General features: G+C 37.2%; 1 protein-coding gene across 1 annotated transcript in view; it reads left to right on the forward strand.

Moving 5' to 3' along the window:
• Window positions 1–21,692, forward strand: part of LOC110517068 (disintegrin and metalloproteinase domain-containing protein 12) — a 234,598-nt gene that overhangs the window by 28,750 nt on the left and 184,156 nt on the right. The window contains exon 2 of the mRNA XM_090228882.1: window positions 11,587–11,711. Coding sequence (XP_090085008.1) covers window positions 11,587–11,711 — 125 coding nt within the window. The remainder of the gene's footprint in view (window positions 1–11,586; window positions 11,712–21,692) is intronic.

Below are 21,692 nucleotides of genomic sequence, written 5' to 3' on the forward strand. Positions count from 1 at the left end.
AATATCGACTGAAAACATGGCAAACGTTGTTTAGAATCAATCATCAAGGTGTTTTTCACATATCTCTTCATTGATACATCGTTCTTGGACACATGCTTTCTCCCCTGAATCAAATGGTAAAGTAGAAGCAGCTGGCAATTGCGCACCGAATTCGACGCAGGACACCAGGCGGACACTTGGAAAATGTAGTCTCTTATGGTCAATCTTCCAATGATATGCCTACAAATACGTCACAATGCTGCTAAGACCTTGGGCGAACGACAGAAAGTGTAGGCTCATTCGTTGCGCAATCACAGCCATATAAGGAGAGAATGGAAAACAGAGCTTCAGAAATTCTGCTAATTCCTGGGTGATGCATCATCTTGGTTTCGCCTGTAGAATGAGTTCTGGGGCACTTACAGACAAAATCTTTGCAGATTCTGAAACTTCAGAGTGTTTTCTTTCCAAAACTGTCAAGAATATGCATAGTCGAGCATCTTTTCGTGACAAAATATCGCGCTTAAAACGGGAACGTTTTTTATCCAAAAATGAAATAGCGCCCCTAGAGCTCTAACTGGTTAAACAGTGGACGGCTGTGGTCAGTGTTGGTTTTAGTTGACATAGTTGTCAAACAGGTAGACTCAACAGTTATTACGTATCTGTTATCAGCTAAGTGATACACATCAGAGTTGAGCTTTGGAGGTTTTCTCAGTACAGACAAATAGAACAAATGGACAACAGCTGGTTCAGCTGGGGAGTACAGGTCAGGAACATAGTGTTGGGGTTAGGTCAGGAACATGGTGTTGGGGTTAGTTAACAAGGCTGGTTCAGTACAGGTCAGGAACATAGTGTTGGGGTTAGTTAATAATGCTGGTTCAGTACAGGTCAGGAACATGGTGTTGGGGTTAGTTAATAATTCTGGTTCAGTACAGGTCAGGAACATAGTGTTGGGGTTAGTTAATAATGCTGGTTCAGTACAGGTCGGGAACATAGTGGTGGGGTTAGTTAACAAGGCTGGTTCAGTACAGGTCAGAAACATGGTGTTGGGGTTAGTTAATAATGCTGGTTCAGTACAGGTCAGGAACATAGTGGTGGGGTTAGGTCAGGAACATAGTGGTGGGGTTAGGTCAGGAACATAGTGGTGGGGTTAGATCAGGAACATGGTGTTGGGGTTAGTTACCAATGCTGGTTCAGTACAGGTCAGGAACATAGTGGTGGGGTTAGTTAACAAGGCTGGTTCAGTACAGGTCAGGAACATGGTGTTGGGGTTAGTTAACAAGGCTGGTTCAGTACAGGTCATGAACATAGTGGTGGGGTTAGTTAACAAGGCTGGTTCAGTACAGGTCAGGAACATAGTGGTGGGGTTAGTTAACAAGGCTGGTTCAGTACAGGTCAGGAACATAGTGTTGGGGTTAGGTCAGGAACATTGTGTTGGGGTTAGTTAATAATGCTGGTTCAGTACAGGTCAGGAACATAGTGGTGGGGTTAGGTCAGGAACATAGTGGTGGGGTTAGGTCAGGAACATAGTGGTGGGGTTAGGTCAGGAACATGGTGTTAGGGTTAGTTAATAAGGCTGGTTCAGTACAGGTCAGGAACATAGTGGTGGGGTTAGGTCAGGAACATAGTGGTGGGGTTAGGTCAGGAACATAGTGGTGGGGTTAGGTCAGGAACATAGTGGTGGGGTTAGGTCAGGAACATGGTGTTAGGGTTAGGTCAGGAACATAGTGGTGGGGTTAGGTCAGGAACATGGTGTTAGGGTTAGGTCAGGAACATAGTGGTGGGGTTAGGTCAGGAACATAGTGTTGGGGTTAGTTATCAAGGCTGGTTCAGTACAGGTCAGGAACGTAGTGGTGGGGTTAGGTCAGGAATGTAGTGGTGGGGTTAGGTCAGGAACATAGTGGTGGGGTTAGGTCAGGAACATAGTGGTGGGGTTAGGTCAGGAACGTAGTGGTGGGGTTAGGTCAGGAACGTAGTGGTGGGGTTAGGTCAGGAACATGGTGGTGGGGTTAGGTCAGTAACATAGTGGTGGGGTTAGGTCAGGAACAGTGTTGGGGTTAGGTCAGGAACATAGTGGTGGGGTTAGGTCAGGAACAGTGTTGGGGTTAGTTAACAAGGCTGGTTCAGTACAGGTCAGGAACATAGTGGTGGGGTTAGGTCAGGAACATAGTGGTGGGGTTAGGTCAGGGACATAGTGGTGGGGTTAGGTCAGGAACATAGTGGTGGGGTTAGGTCAGGAACATAGTGGTGGGGTTAGGTCAGGAACATAGTGTTGGGGTTAGTTAACAAGGCTGGTTCAGTACAGGTCAGGAACATAGTGGTGGGTTTAGGTCAGGGACATAGTGGTGGGGTTAGGGTTAGGTCAGGAACATAGTGGTGGGGTTAGGTCAGGAACATAGTGGTGGGGTTAGGTCAGGAACAGTGTTGGGGTTAGTTAACAAGGCTGGTTCAGTACAGGTCAGGAACATAGTGGTGGGGTTAGTTAACAAGGCTGGTTCAGTACAGGTCAGGAACGTAGTGGTGGGGTTAGGTCAGGAACATAGTGGTGGGGTTAGGTCAGGAACGTAGTGGTGGGGTTAGGTCAGGAACATAGTGGTGGGGTTAGGTCAGGAACGTAGTGGTGGGGTTAGGTGAGGAACGTAGTGGTGGGGTTAGGTCAGGAACGTAGTGGTGGGGTTAGGTCAGGAACATAGTGGTGGGGTTAGGTCAGGAACATAGTGGTGGGGTTAGGTCAGGAACATAGTGGTGGGGTTAGGTGAGGAACGTAGTGGTGGGGTTAGGTCAGGAACGTAGTGGTGGGGTTAGGTCAGGAACGTAGTGGTGGGGTTAGGTCAGGAACATAGTGGTGGGGTTAGGTCAGGAACGTAGTGGTGGGGTTAGGTGAGGAACGTAGTGGTGGGGTTAGGGTTAGGTCAGGAACGTAGTGGTGGGGTTAGGGTTAGGTCAGGAACGTAGTGGTGGGGTTAGGTCAGGAACGTAGTGGTGGGGTTAGGTCAGGAACATAGTGCTGGGGTAAGGTCAGGAACGTAGTGGTGGGGTTAGGTCAGGAACGTAGTGGTGGGGTTAGGTCAGGAACATAGTGGTGGGGTTAGGTCAGGAACATAGTGGTGGGGTTAGGTCAGGAACATAGTGGTGTTGTTAGGTCAGGAACGTAGTGGTGGGGTTAGGTCAGGAACGTAGTGGTGGGGTTAGGTCAGGAACATAGTGGTGGGGTTAGGTCAGGAACATAGTGGTGGGGTTAGGTCAGGAACGTAGTGGTGGGGTTAGGTCAGGAACGTAGTGGTGGGGTTAGGTCAGGAACATAGTGGTGTGGTTAGGTCAGGAACATAGTGGTGGGGTTAGGTCAGGAACATAGTGGTGGGGTTAGGTCAGGAACATGGTGGTGGGGTTAGGTCAGGAACGTAGTGGTGGGGTTAGGTCAGGAACGTAGTGGTGGGGTTAGGTGAGGAACGTAGTGGTGGGGTTAGGTCAGGAACATAGTGGTGCGGTTAGGTCAGGACCATGGTGCTGGGGTGAGTAAACAAGCCTGGCTGACAGTGAAGGACAGAGGAACTTCAGGGGTTTGTTAAACAAGGCTGGCTAACAGTGAAGGACAGAGGAACTTCAGGGATTCGTTAACAAGGCTGGCTAACAGTGAAGGACAGATGAACTTCAGGGGTTTGTTAACAAGGCTGGCTAACAGTGAAGGACAGAGGAACTTCAGGGATTAGTTAACAAGGCTGGCTAACAGTGAAGGACAGAGGAACTTCAGGGATTAGTTAACAAGGCTGGCTAACAGTGAAGGACAGAGGAACTTCAGGGATTAGTTAACAAGGCTGGCTAACAGTGAAGGACAGAGGAACTTCAGGGATTAGTTAACAAGGCTGGCTAACAGTGAAGGACAGAGGAACTTCAGGGATTAGTTAGCAAGGCTGGCTAACAGTGAAGGACAGAGGAACTTCAGGGATTAGTTAGCAAGGCTGGCTAACAGTGAAGGACAGAGGAACTTCAGGGATTAGTTAACAAGGCTGGATAACAGTGAAAGACAGAGGAACTTCAGGGGTTTGTTAACAAGGCTGGCTGACTCAGAAATTCCCGATTGAGTCATGAGAATGAGAAGAGAAAGAAATGGATTGAAGAAAAGAGACACATCGCAGACTGTTGAATGCTCTCACAGTTTTATTGTGAAACGTTTCCACTGAAATGTCTTGGTTAGGCTTTGTTAACACTGTGTAGGTCTCACACACGCACACACACGCACTCGCACACACACACGCACACGCACTCGCACCTACATACACACAAACACACACACACGCACACGCACACGCACTCGCCCTCGCACTCGCACCCACACACACACACACACACACACACACACACACACACACACACACACACACACACACACACAAACACACACACACACACACACACACACACACACACACACACACACACACACACACACACACACACACACACACACAAACACACACACACACACACACACACACACACACACACACACACACACACACATACACACACGCTGGTCAATATCCTTCAGTTCCACACGCTGGTCAATATCCTTCAGTTCCCCCTCTGAAACACGCTGGTCAATATCCTTCAGTTCCCCCTCTGAAACATGCTGGTCAATATCCTTCAGTTCCCCCTCTGAAACACGCTGGTCAATATCCTTCAGTTCCCCTCTGAAACACGCTGGTCAATATCCTTCAGTTCCCTTCTGAAACAAGCTGGTCAATATCCTTCAGTTCCCCTTCTGAAACAAGCTGGTCAATATCCCTCAGTTCCCCCTCTGAAACACGCTGGTCAATATCCTTCAGTTCCCCCTCTGAAACACGCTGGTCAATATCCCTCAGTTTCCCCTCTGAAACACCCTGGATGGACGGTCAATATCCTTCAGTTCCCCCTCTGAAACACGCTGGTCAATATCCTTCAGTTCCCCCTCTGAAACATGCTGGTCAATATCCTTCAGTTCCCCCTCTGAAACATGCTGGTTGTGAAGGACAGAGGAACTTCAGGGATTAGTTAACAAGGCTGGATAACAGTGAAAGACAGAGGAACTTCAGGGGTTTGTTAACAAGGCTGGCTGACTCAGAAATTCCCGATTGAGTCATGAGAATGAGAAGAGAAAGAAATGGATTGAAGAAAAGAGACACATCGCAGACTGTTGAATGCTCTCACAGTTTTATTGTGAAACGTTTCCACTGAAATGTCTTGGTTAGGCTTTGTTAACACTGTGTAGGTCTCACACACGCACACACACGCACTCGCACACACACACGCACACGCACTCGCACCTACATACACACAAACACACACACACGCACACGCACACGCACTCGCCCTCGCACTCGCACCCACACACACACACACACACACACACACACACACACACACACACACACACACACAAACACACACACACACACACACACACACACACACACACACACACACACACACACACACACACACACAAACACACACACACACACACACACACACACACACACACACACACACACACACACACATACACACACGCTGGTCAATATCCTTCAGTTCCACACGCTGGTCAATATCCTTCAGTTCCCCCTCTGAAACACGCTGGTCAATATCCTTCAGTTCCCCCTCTGAAACATGCTGGTCAATATCCTTCAGTTCCCCCTCTGAAACACGCTGGTCAATATCCTTCAGTTCCCCTCTGAAACACGCTGGTCAATATCCTTCAGTTCCCTTCTGAAACAAGCTGGTCAATATCCTTCAGTTCCCCTTCTGAAACAAGCTGGTCAATATCCCTCAGTTCCCCCTCTGAAACACGCTGGTCAATATCCTTCAGTTCCCCCTCTGAAACACGCTGGTCAATATCCCTCAGTTTCCCCTCTGAAACACCCTGGATGGACGGTCAATATCCTTCAGTTCCCCCTCTGAAACACGCTGGTCAATATCCTTCAGTTCCCCCTCTGAAACATGCTGGTCAATATCCTTCAGTTCCCCCTCTGAAACATGCTGGTCAATATCCTTCAGTTTCCCCTCTGAAACACACTGGTCAATATCCTTCAGTTCCCCCTCTGAAACACACTGGTCAATATCCTTCAGTTCCCCCTCTGAAACATGCTGGTCAATATCCTTCAGTTCCCCCTCTGAAACAAGCTGGTCAATATCCTTCAGTTCCCCCTCTGAAACACGCTGGTCAATATCCTTCAGTTCCCCTCTGAAACACGCTGGTCAATATCCCTCAGTTTCCCCTCTGAAACATGCTGGTCAATATCCTTCAGTTCCCCTCTGAAACATGCTGGTCAATATCCCTCAGTTTCCCCTCTGAAACACGCTGGTCAATATCCTTCAGTTCCCCCTCTGAAACACGCTGGTCAATATCCCTCAGTTTCCCCTCTGAAACACGCTGGTCAATATCCTTCAGTTCCCCTCTGAAACATGCTGGTCAATATCCTTCAGTTCCCCCTCTGAAACACGCTGGTCAATATCCTTCAGTTCCCCCTCTGAAACACGCTGGTCGGACTGTCAATATCCTTCAGTTCCCCCTCTGAAACACGCTGTTCAATATCCTTCAGTTCCCCCTCTGAAACACGCTGGTCAAAATCCTTCAGTTCCCCCTCTGAAACACGCTGGTCAATATCCAGTTCCCCCTCTGAAACACGCTGGATGGACGGTCAATATCCTTCAGTTCCCCCACTGAAACACACTTCCTCTAAGCTCCCCCCCCACCCCCCACACACACTTCCTCTAAGCCCACACACGAACACAGCCGACCGACTGACCGACCGCATAATGACCAAAAACAAATCAGTCAGTCACACAAACACACAGAGGGAATCCAGCGGCCTGGAAATGATCAGTCTTTGAGAGAGAGAGTCTCATCCAGAAGAACAAACAAACAATAGATTCACAATGTTTGTACTTAGAAAAATGGAGCCAATAAACTGTTCTGTGTTAAGACAAGCCACTGGATCTCCATAGTGCCTCCCAAATGGCACCCCATTCTCTATATAGTGCACTACTTTGGACCAGGGCCTATAGGGTATCATTTTAGACACAGTCCTATGTTTCAATTTCCCCACTAGTCTGAGGAGAGCTGATTACTGTAGTAGAGCTCCAGTTAGCATGGTCTTTAATAAGTACCCTGCTATTGGATTAGTAGAGATCCTGTTAGCATGATCTTTAAGTAACCTGCTATTGGATTAGTAGAGATCCTGTTAGCATGGTCTTTAAACACCCTGCTATTGGATTAGTAGAGATCCTGTTAGCATGGTCTTTCAGTACCCTGCTATTGGATTAGTAGAGATCCTGTTAGCATGGTCTTTAATTACCCTGCTATTGGATTAGTAGAGATCCTGTTAGCACAGTCTTTAAACACCCTGCTATTGGATTAGTAGAGATCCTGTTAGCATGGTCTTTAAACACCCTGCTATTGGATTAATAGAGATCCTGTTAGCATGGTCTTTCAGTACCCTGCTATTGGATTAATAGAGATCCTGTTAGCATGGTCTTTAATAAGTACCCTGCTATTGGATTAGTAGAGATCCTGTTAGCATGGTCTTTAAGTACCCTGCTATTGGATTAGTAGAGATCCTGTTAGCATGGTTTTAAAACACCCTGCTATTGGATTAGTAGAGATCCTGTTAGCATGGTCTTTAAACACCCTGCTATTGGATTAATAGAGATCCTTTTAGCATGGTTTTAAAACACCCTGCTATTGGATTAGTAGAGATCCTGTTAGCACGGTCTTTCAGTACCCTGCTATTGGATTAGTAGAGATCCTGTTAGCATGGTCTTTAATAAGTACCCTGCCATTGGATTAGTAGAGATCCTGTTAGCATGGTCTTTAAGTACCCTGCTATTGGATTAGTAGAGATCCTGTTAGCATGGTCTTTAAGTACCCTGCTATTGGATTAATAGAGATCCTGTTAGCATGGTTTTAAAACACCCTGCTATTGGAATAGTAGAGATCCTGTTAGCATGGTCTTTAAACACCCTGCTATTGGATTAATAGAGATCCTTTTAGCATGGTTTTAAAACACCCTGCTATTGGATTAGTAGAGATCCTGTTAGCACGGTCTTTCAGTACCCTGCTATTGGATTAGTAGAGATCCTGTTAGCATGGTCTTTATTAAGCACCCTGCTATTGGATTAGTAGAGATCCTGTTAGCATGGTCTTTAAGTACCCTGCTATTGGATTAGTAGAGATCCTGTTAGTATGGTCTTTAAACACCCTGCTATTGGATTAGTAGAGATCCTGTTAGCACGGTCTTTCAGTACCCTGCTATTGGATTAGTAGAGATCCTGTTAGCATGGTCTTTAAGTACCCTGCTATTGGATTAGTAGAGATCCGGTTAGCATGGTCTTTAAGTACCCTGCTATTGAATTAGTAGAGATCCTGTTAGCCTGGTCTTTAAGTACCCTGCTATTGGATTAGTAGAGATCCTGTTAGCACAGTATTTAAACACCCTGCTATTGGATTAGTAGAGATCCTGTTAGCATGGTCTTTAAACACCCTGCTATTGGATTAATAGAGATCCTGTTAGCATGGTCTTTCAGTACCCTGCTATTGGATTAATAGAGATCCTGTTAGCATGGTCTTTAATAAGTACCCTGCTATTGGATTAGTAGAGATCCTGTTAGCATGGTCTTTAAGTACCCTGCTATTGGATTAATAGAGATCCTGTTAGCATGGTTTTAAAACACCCTGCTATTGGATTAGTAGAGATCCTGTTAGCATGGTCTTTAAGTACCCTGCTATTGGATTAGTAGATATCCTGTTAGCATGGTCTTTAAGTACCCTGCTATTGGATTAATAGAGATCCTGTTAGCATGGTTTTAAAACACCCTGCTATTGGATTAGTAGAGATCCTGTTAGCATGGTTTTAAAACACCCTGCTATTGGATTAGTAGAGATCCTGTTAGTATGGTCTTTAAGTACCCTGCTATTGGATTAGTAGAGATCCTGTTAGCACGGTCTTTCAGTACCCTGCTATTGGATTAGTAGAGATCCTGTTAGCACGGTCTTTCAGTACCCTGCTATTGGATTAGTAGAGATCCTGTTAGCATGGTCTTTATTAAGCACCCTGCTATTGGATTAGTAGAGATCCTGTTAGCATGGTCTTTCAGTACCCTGCTATTGGATTAGTAGAGATCCTGTTAGCATGGTCTTTAAACACCCTGCTATTGGATTAGTAGAGATCCTGTTAGCACGGTCTTTCAGTACCCTGCTATTGGATTAGTAGAGATCCTGTTAGCATGGTCTTTAAGTACCCTGCTATTGGATTACTAGAGATCCTGTTAGCATGGTCTTTAAGTACCCTGCTATTGGATTAGTAGAGATCTTGTTAGCATGGTCTTTAAGTACCCTGCTATTGGATTAGTAGAGATCCTGTTAGCATGGTCTTTAAGTACCCTGCTATTGGATTAGTAGATATCCTGTTAGCATGGTCTTTCCGTACCCTGCTATTGGATTAGTGGAGATCCTGTTAGCATGGTCTTTCAGTAGCCTGCTATTGGATTAGTATAGCTCCTGTTAGCACGGTCATTTTGCACCCTGCTATTGGATTAGTAGAGATCCTGTTAGCATGGTCTTTCAGGAGCCTGCTATTGGATTATGGAGCCAGTGTGTCTGTGTGTGAGTTCATGATGGAGTTTTAGAGGCAGATTGCTGTCTTGGTCACAGTCCTGAGTGGCAAAACACTCAGCTGCCCTCCTGTTTCATCTCACCCTCCTCCAGCTCTTCAGGCGATACACAGTGCCTGGCCGGTATTGGATTTTGGGGGAAAATGTGGCCAGCCATAATCGACTGAAGCCCCAGAGCTCTTAGGACAGGGACCATTAGGTCTCACTTAACTCGGACAGACAGAACAGAACACTCCTCAGAGACTGAAAGTAGATAAGCAGACCACACAGAAGGAGAATAACCAAATCTTAGAAAGCTCAAATCCCCCAACTCCTCCATGTGGTTATCACAGAGATCACTAGCAATCCAAGCTCAGAGGGCCTAAACCTATGGCCCAAACCTATGGCCCAAACCTATGGCCCAAACCCCAAGAGATACAAAAACCAATCCAAGCTCAGAGGGCCCAAACCTATGGCCCAAACCTATGGCACAAACCCCAAGAGATACAAAGACCAATCCAAGCTCAGAGGGCCCAAACCTATGGCCTAAACCCAAGAGACACAAGGAGCCAATCCAAGCTGAGAGGGCCCAAACCTACGGCCCAAACCTATGGCCCAAACCCCAAGAGAATGAAGGAAGCAATCCACGCTTAGACTGCCCAAATCTATGGCCTAAACCCCACGAGACACAAGGAGCCAATCCAAGCTCAGAGGGCCCAAACCTATGGATCAAACCCCAAGAGATTGAAGGAAGCAATCCACGCTTAGACTGCCCAAATCTATGGCCTAAACCCCACGAGATACAAGGAAGCAATCCAAGCTTGGAATACTCAGGCTCAGAATGCTTAGAACCCCCCCCAACATAATTATTCAAATGAACATCAGCTTGTGTTGATGGGATGGTTCTGGTTTCCAGGGAGACTGACATTTCTTCTCATCCCTTGATGTCTAAATGCTACTAGTGATTAGTGATGTGTGTGCGTGTATGTGTGTGTGTGTGTGTGTGTGTGTGTGTGTGTGTGTGTGCGCGCGTGCGCGTGCGCGTGCGCGTGCGCGTGTGCGTGTGTGTGTGCGTCAGGCTCTTTGTGTTAACTGACAGTCCATATAAAAGCACAAAAACAGACGTCTTGAAAGAACGCTGAGTTTTTTTTTTTTTTGATGGCTGCCATTCTTACGATTTCATTATCTTGTCAGCCTGCAACACGAGGTGCTATTTGCACGGTCTGTCTGTCAGATAGGACTACAGTAATTACACGTAATTGTGACATCCTGTATTACAGGGTGAGTACCATGTCAAACCCTGTTCTACCACGTACAGTTCAACTGTTACAATGGTCCCCCCCCCCCCCCCCCCCAGGTCTTCATAATGGGGATGGGATGACAGATCCGCTTTACAAGTGCCTGCAGGAAAACAGCTCAGTGAAGAACGAGGCTGCCGTCTATGTTAAACCAACGTCAGTTTCCCAGACTGATACACTCCCTGTACATTTGAATGGGATGAGTATGTCCGCTGTCATCCAAGTGGATGTCTTTCCTTATCGATGTGAGCACCATCTTGTTGTTTCTGTAGGCCAGCTTTCTTTGTTGACTGAGCTGAATCTCTACAGACGCTCAACGTCAATGGGATTTGGGTTAGGGTTAGGGTTAGGGTTAGGGTTAGGGGTTAGGGGTTAGGGTTAGGGTTAGGGTTAGGGGTTAGGGTTAGGGGAGGGTTAGGGTTAGGGCTAGGGTTAGGGTTAGGGCTAGGGCTAGGGTTAGGGTTAGGGTTAGGGTTAGGGCTAGGGTTAGGGTTAGGGGTTAGGGTTAGGGGAGGGTTAGGGTTAGGGTTAGGGGTTAGGGTTAGGGTTAGGGTTAGGGTTAGGTCAGCTTTCGTTGTTGACTGAGCTGAATCTCTACAGACGCTCAACGTCAATGGGATTTGGGTGAGTACGTCAGCGAAGTCTCGTTACGTCTTCTGACGCGTTTTACTTCTCTCATCCACAGGGAGACCACTTACTGCAACCAATCAGCAGAGGTCTACCGCCAAGCTGAAACACTACGGGACTACTGTACCTCTCCTATTGGTCGGAGAAGAAGAATGGAGACCAGTCACTCTGCTCCAATCACAGGTCAATATCAACCAGGGCGGGTCTACACAAGATGCCTATTGGCTATCAAATTGTAGCCTGGAATTAAACTGAAGAAACAATAGTGAAACAGAGGCGATACTCAGTCTACTACTCTATACAGTATATATCTATGGTATATAGTCTACTACTCTATATAGTATATATCTATGGTATATAGTCTACTACTCTATATAGTATATATCTATGGTATATAGTCTACTACTCTATATAGTATATATCTATGGTATATAGTCTACTACTCTATATAGTATATATCTATGGTATATAGTCTACTACTCTATATAGTATATATCTATGGTATATAGTCTACTACTCTATATAGTATATATCTATGGTATATAGTCTACTACTCTATATAGTATATATCTATGGTATATAGTCTACTACTCTATATAGTATATATCTATGGTATATAGTCTACTACTCTATATAGTATATATCTATGGTATATAGTCTACTACTCTATATAGTATATATCTATGGTATATAGTCTACTACTCTATATAGTATATATCTATGGTATATAGTCTACTACTCTATATAGTATATATCTATGGTATATAGTCTACTACTCTATATAGTATATAGTCTACTACTCTGTATAGTATATATCTATGGTATATAGTCTACTACTCTATATAGTATATATCTATGGTATATAGTCTACTACTCTATATAGTATATATCTATGGTATATAGTCTACTACTCTATATAGTCTACTACTCTATATAGTATATAGTCTACTACTCTATATAGTATATAGTCTACTACTCTGTATAGTATATATCTATGGTATATAGTCTACTACTCTATACAGTATATATCTATGGTATATAGTCTACTACTCTATATAGTATATATCTATGGTATATAGTCTACTACTCTATATAGTATATAGTCTACTACTCTATATAGTATATAGTCTACTACTCTATATAGTATATAGTCTACTACTCTGTATAGTATATATCTATGGTATATAGTCTACTACTCTATACAGTATATATCTATGGTATATAGTCTACTACTCTATATAGTATATATCTATGGTATATAGTCTACTACTCTATATAGTATATATCTATGGTATATAGTCTACTACTCTATATAGAATATATCTATGGTATATAGTCTACTACTCTATATAGTATATATCTATGGTATATAGTCTACTACTCTATATAGTATATATCTATGGTATATAGTCTACTACTCTATATAGAATATATCTATGGTATATAGTCTACTACTCTATATAGTATATATCTATGGTATATAGTCTACTACTCTATATAGTATATATCTATGGTATATAGTCTACTACTCTATATAGTATATATCTATGGTATATAGTCTACTACTCTATATAGTATATATCTATGGTATATAGTCTACTACTCTATATAGTATATATCTATGGTATATAGTCTACTACTCTATATAGTATATATCTATGGTATATAGTCTACTACTCTATATAGTCTACTACTCTATATAGTATATAGTCTACTACTCTATATAGTATATAGTCTACTACTCTGTATAGTATATAGTCTACTACTCTGTATAGTATATATCTATGGTATATAGTCTACTACTCTATATAGTATATATCTATGGTATATAGTCTACTACTCTATATAGTATATATCTATGGTATATAGTCTACTACTCTATATAGTCTACTACTCTATATAGTATATAGTCTACTACTCTATATAGTATATAGTCTACTACTCTGTATAGTATATATCTATGGTATATAGTCTACTACTCTATATAGTATATATCTATGGTATATAGTCTACTACTCTATATAGTCTACTACTCTATATACTATATAGTCTACTACTCTATATAGTATATAGTCTACTACTCTGTATAGTATATATCTATGGTATATAGTCTACTACTCTATATAGTATATATCTATGGTATATAGTCTACTACTCTATATAGTATATATCTATGGTATATAGTCTACTACTCTATATAGTCTACTACTCTATATACTATATAGTCTACTACTCTATATAGTATATAGTCTACTACTCTATATAGTATATATCTATGGTATATAGTCTACTACTCTATATAGTATATATATATGGTATATAGTCTACTACTCTATATAGTATATATCTATGGTATATAGTCTACTACTCTATATAGTATATATCTATGGTATATAGTCTACTACTCTATATAGTATATAGTCTACTACTCTATATAGTATATAGTCTACTACTCTATATAGTATATAGTCTACTACTCTATATAGTATATAGTCTACTACTCTATATAGTATATAGTCTACTACTCTATATACTATATAGTCTACTACTCTATATAGTATATAGTCTACTACTCTGTATAGTATATAGTCTACTACTCTATATAGTATATATCTATGGTATATAGTCTACTACTCTATATAGTATATAGTCTACTACTCTATATAGTATATATCTATGGTATATAGTCTACTACTCTATATAGAATATATCTATGGTATATAGTCTACTACTCTATATAGTATATATCTATGGTATATAGTCTACTACTCTATATACTATATAGTCTACTACTCTATATAGTATATAGTCTACTACTCTGTATAGTATATAGTCTACTACTCTATATAGTATATATCTATGGTATATAGTCTACTACTCTATATACTATATAGTCTACTACTCTATATAGTATATAGTCTACTACTCTATATACTATATAGTCTACTACTCTATATAGTATATAGTCTACTACTCTGTATAGTATATAGTCTACTACTCTATATAGTATATATCTATGGTATATAGTCTACTACTCTATATACTATATAGTCTACTACTCTATATAGTATATAGTCTACTACTCTATATAGTCTACTACTCTATATAGTATATAGTCTTCTACTCTATATAGTATATAGTCTACTACTCTGTATAGTATATAGTCTACTACTCTATATACTATATAGTCTACTACTCTATATAGTATATAGTCTACTACTCTATATAGTATATATCTATGGTATATAGTCTACTACTCTATATAGTATATATCTATGGTATATAGTCTACTACTCTATATAGTATATATCTATGGTATATAGTCTACTACTCTATATAGTATATATCTATGGTATATAGTCTACTACTCTATATAGTATATATCTATGGTATATAGTCTACTACTCTATATAGTATATATCTATGGTATATAGTCTACTACTCTATATAGTCTACTACTCTATATAGTATATAGTCTACTACTCTATATAGTATATAGTCTACTACTCTATATAGTATATATCTATGGTATATAGTCTACTACTCTGTATAGTATATAGTCTACTACTCTGTATAGTATATATCTATGGTATATAGTCTACTACTCTATATAGTATATATCTATGGTATATAGTCTACTACTCTATATAGTATATATCTATGGTATATAGTCTACTACTCTATATAGTCTACTACTCTATATAGTATATAGTCTACTACTCTATATAGTATATAGTCTACTACTCTGTATAGTATATATCTATGGTATATAGTCTACTACTCTATATAGTATATATCTATGGTATATAGTCTACTACTCTATATAGTCTACTACTCTATATACTATATAGTCTACTACTCTATATAGTATATAGTCTACTACTCTGTATAGTATATATCTATGGTATATAGTCTACTACTCTATATAGTATATATCTATGGTATATAGTCTACTACTCTATATAGTATATATCTATGGTATATAGTCTACTACTCTATATAGTCTACTACTCTATATACTATATAGTCTACTACTCTATATAGTATATAGTCTACTACTCTATATAGTATATATCTATGGTATATAGTCTACTACTCTATATAGTATATATATATGGTATATAGTCTACTACTCTATATAGTATATATCTATGGTATATAGTCTACTACTCTATATAGTATATATCTATGGTATATAGTCTACTACTCTATATAGAATATATCTATGGTATATAGTCTACTACTCTATATAGTATATATCTATGGTATATAGTCTACTACTCTATATACTATATAGTCTACTACTCTATATAGTATATAGTCTACTACTCTGTATAGTATATAGTCTACTACTCTATATAGTATATAGTCTACTACTCTATATAGTATATATCTATGGTATATAGTCTACTACTCTATATACTATATAGTCTACTACTCTATATAGTATATAGTCTACTACTCTGTATAGTATATAGTCTACTACTCTGTATAGTATATAGTCTACTACTCTATAGAGTATATAGTCTACTACTCTATATAGTATATATCTATGGTATATAGTCTTCTACTCTATATAGTATATAGTCTACTACTCTATATAGTATATAGTCTACTACTCTATATAGTATATAGTCTACTACTCTATATAGTATATAGTCTACTACTCTATATAGTATATAGTCTTCTACTCTATATAGTATATAGTCTACTACTCTATATAGTATATAGTCTACTACTCTATATAGTATATAGTCTACTACTCTGTATAGTATATAGTCTACTACTCTATATAGTATATAGTCTACTACTCTATATAGTATATAGTCTACTACTCTATATAGTATATAGTCTACTACTCTGTATAGTATATAGTCTACTACTCTATAGAGTATATAGTCTACTACTCTATATAGTATATATCTATGGTATATAGTCTTCTACTCTATATAGTATATAGTCTACTACTCTATATAGTATATAGTCTACTACTCTATATAGTCTACTACTCTATATAGTATATAGTCTACTACTCTATATAGTCTACTACTCTATATAGTATATAGTCTACTACTCTATATAGTCTACTACTCTATATAGTATATAGTCTACTACTCTATATAGTATATAGTCTACTACTCTATATAGTATATAGTCTACTACTCTATATAGTATATAGTCTACTACTCTATATAGTATATAGTCTACTACTCTATATAGTATATAGTCTACTACTCTATATAGTATATAGTCTACTACTCTATATAGTATATAGTCTTCTACTCTATATAGTATATAGTCTACTACTCTATATAGTCTACTACTCTATATAGTATATAGTCTACTACTCTATATAGTCTTCTACTCTATATAGTATATAGTCTACTACTCTATATAGTATATAGTCTACTACTCTATATAGTATATAGTCTACTACTCTATATAGTATATAGTCTACTACTCTATATAGTATATAGTCTACTACTCTATATAGTATATAGTCTACTACTCTATATAGTATATATCTATGGTATATAGTCTACTACTCTATATAGTCTACTACTCTATATAGTATATAGTCTACTACTCTATATAGTATATAGTCTACTACTCTATATAGTATATAGTCTACTACTCTATATAGTATATAGTCTACTACTCTATATAGTATATAGTCTACTACTCTGTATAGTATATAGTCTACTACTCTATATAGTATATAGTCTACTACTCTATATAGTATATAGTCTACTACTCTATATAGTATATAGTCTACTACTCTATATAGTATATAGTCTACTACTCTATATAGTATATAGTCTACTACTCTATATAGTATATAGTCTACTACTCTGTATAGTATATAGTCTACTACTCTATATAGTATATAGTCTACTACTCTATATAGTATATAGTCTACTACTCTATATAGTCTACTACTCTATATAGTATATAGTCTACTACTCTATATAGTATATAGTCTACTACTCTATATAGTATATAGTCTTCTACTCTATATAGTATATAGTCTACTACTCTATATAGTATATAGTCTACTACTCTATATAGTATATAGTCTACTACTCTGTATAGTATATAGTCTACTACTCTATATAGTATATAGTCTACTACTCTATATAGTATATAGTCTACTACTCTATATAGTATATAGTCTACTACTCTGTATAGTATATAGTCTACTACTCTATATAGTATATAGTCTACTACTCTATATAGTATATAGTCTACTACTCTGTATAGTATATAGTCTACTACTCTATATAGTATATAGTCTACTACTCTATATAGTATATAGTCTTCTACTCTATATAGTATATAGTCTACTACTCTATATAGTATATAGTCTACTACTCTATAGAGTATATATCTATGGTATATAGTCTACTACTCTGTATAGTATATATCTATGGTATATAGTCTACTACTCTATATAGTATATATCTATGGTATATAGTCTACTACTCTATATAGTCTACTACTCTATATAGTATATAGTCTACTACTCTATATAGTATATAGTCTACTACTCTATATAGTATATAGTCTACTACTCTATATAGTATATAGTCTACTACTCTATATAGTATATAGTCTACTACTCTATATAGTATATAGTCTACTACTCTATATAGTATATAGTCTACTACTCTATATAGTATATAGTCTTCTACTCTATATAGTATATAGTCTACTACTCTATATAGTCTACTACTCTATATAGTATATAGTCTACTACTCTATATAGTCTTCTACTCTATATAGTATATAGTCTACTACTCTATATAGTCTACTACTCTATATAGTATATAGTCTACTACTCTATATAGTATATAGTCTTCTACTCTATATAGTATATAGTCTACTACTCTATATAGTATATAGTCTACTACTCTATATAGTATATAGTCTACTACTCTATAGAGTATATATCTATGGTATATAGTCTACTACTCTGTATAGTATATATCTATGGTATATAGTCTACTACTCTATATAGTATATATCTATGGTATATAGTCTACTACTCTATATAGTCTACTACTCTATATAGTATATAGTCTACTACTCTATATAGTATATAGTCTACTACTCTATATAGTATATAGTCTACTACTCTATATAGTCTACTACTCTATATAGTCTACTACTCTATATAGTATATAGTCTACTACTCTATATAGTATATATCTATGGTATATAGTCTACTACTCTATATAGTATATAGTCTTCTACTCTATATAGTATATAGTCTACTACTCTATATAGTATATAGTCTACTACTCTATATAGTATATAGTCTACTACTCTATAGAGTATATATCTATGGTATATAGTCTACTACTCTATATAGTCTACTACTCTATATACTATATAGTCTACTACTCTATATAGTATATAGTCTACTACTCTATATAGTATATAGTCTACTACTCTATATAGTCTACTACTCTATATAGTCTACTACTCTATATAGTATATAGTCTACTACTCTATATAGTATATAGTCTACTACTCTATATAGTATATAGTCTACTACTCTATATAGTATATAGTCTACTACTCTGTATAGTATATAGTCTACTACTCTATATAGTATATAGTCTACTACTCTGTATAGTATATAGTCTACTACTCTATATAGTATATAGTCTACTACTCTATAGAGTATATAGTCTACTACTCTATATAGTATATAGTCTACTACTCTATATAGTATATAGTCTACTACTCTGTATAGTATATAGTCTACTACTCTATATAGTATATAGTCTACTACTCTGTATAGTATATAGTCTACTACTCTATATAGTATATAGTCTACTACTCTATAGAGTATATAGTCTACTACTCTATAGAGTATATAGTCTACTACTCTATATAGTATATAGTCTACTACTCTATATAGTATATAGCTGTGGTATAGTCTACTACTCTATATAGTATATAGTCTACTACTCTATATAGTATATAGTCTACTACTCTATATACTATATAGTCTACTACTCTATATAGTATATAGTCTACTACTCTATATAGTATATAGTCTACTACTCTATATAGTATATAGTCTACTACTCTATATAGTCTACTACTCTATATAGTCTACTACTCTATATAGTATATAGTCTACTACTCTATATAGTATATAGTCTACTACTCTATATAGTCTACTACTCTATATACTATATAGTCTACTACTCTATATAGTATATAGTCTACTACTCTATATAGTATATAGTCTACTACTCTATATAGTCTACTACTCTATATAGTCTACTACTCTATATAGTATATAGTCTACTACTCTATATAGTATATAGTCTACTACTCTATATAGTCTACTACTCTATATACTATATAGTCTACTACTCTATATAGTATATAGTCTACTACTCTATATAGTATATAGTCTACTACTCTATATAGTCTACTACTCTATATAGTCTACTACTCTATATAGTATATAGTCTACTACTCTATATAGTATATAGTCTACTACTCTATATAGTATATAGTCTACTACTCTGTATAGTATATAGTCTACTACTCTATATAGTATATAGTCTACTACTCTGTATAGTATATAGTCTACTACTCTATATAGTATATAGTCTACTACTCTATATAGTCTACTACTCTATATACTATATAGTCTACTACTCTATATAGTATATAGTCTACTACTCTATATAGTATATAGTCTACTACTCTATAGAGTATATAGTCTACTACTCTATATAGTATATAGTCTACTACTCTATATAGTATATAGTCTACTACTCTATATAGTCTACTACTCTATATACTATATAGTCTACTACTCTATATAGTATATAGTCTACTACTCTATATAGTATATAGTCTTCTACTCTATATAGTATATAGTCTACTACTCTATATAGTATATAGTCTACTACTCTATATAGTCTACTACTCTATATACTATATAGTCTACTACTCTATATAGTATATAGTCTACTACTCTATATAGTATATAGTCTTCTACTCTATATAGTATATAGTCTACTACTCTATATAGTATATAGTCTACTACTCTATATAGTATATAGTCTACTACTCTATATAGTATATAGTCTACTACTCTATAGAGTATATAGTCTACTACTCTATATAGTATATAGTCTACTACTCTATATAGTATATAGTCTACTACTCTATATAGTATATAGTCTACTACTCTATATAGTATATAGTCTACTACTCTATATAGTATATAGTCTACTACTCTATATAGTCTACTACTCTATATACTATATAGTCTACTACTCTATATAGTATATAGTCTACTACTCTATATAGTATATAGTCTTCTACTCTGTATAGTATATAGTCTACTACTCTATATAGTATATAGTCTACTACTCTATATAGTATATAGTCTACTACTCTATATAGTATATAGTCTACTACTCTATATAGTATATAGTCTACTACTCTATAGAGTATATAGTCTACTACTCTATATAGTATATAGTCTACTACTCTATATAGTATATAGTCTACTACTCTATATAGTATATATCTATGGTATATAGTCTACTACTCTATATAGTCTACTACTCTATATAGTATATAGTCTACTACTCTATAGAGTATATAGTCTACTACTCTATAGAGTATATAGTCTACTACTCTATATAGTCTACTACTCTATATAGTATATAGTCTACTACTCTATAGAGTATATAGTCTACTACTCTATATAGTATATATCTATGGTATATAGTCTACTACTCTATAGAGTATATAGTCTACTACTCTATATAGTATATATCTATGGTATATAGTCTACTACTCTATAGAGTATATAGTCTACTACTCTATATAGTATATAGTCTTCTACTCTATATAGTATATAGTCTACTACTCTATATAGTATATAGTCTACTACTCTATATAGTCTACTACTCTATATAGTATATAGTCTACTACTCTATATAGTATATAGTCTACTACTCTGTATAGTATATAGTCTACTACTCTGTATAGTATATAGTCTACTACTCTATAGAGTATATAGTCTACTACTCTATATAGTATATATCTATGGTATATAGTCTACTACTCTATAGAGTATATAGTCTACTACTCTATATAGTATATAGTCTACTACTCTGTATA

Source organism: Oncorhynchus mykiss, unplaced genomic scaffold (genome assembly GCF_057628025.1).
Source record: "Oncorhynchus mykiss isolate SJ-2025 unplaced genomic scaffold, ASM5762802v1 scaffold103, whole genome shotgun sequence".
NCBI classification, from domain to species: domain Eukaryota; kingdom Metazoa; phylum Chordata; class Actinopteri; order Salmoniformes; family Salmonidae; genus Oncorhynchus; species Oncorhynchus mykiss.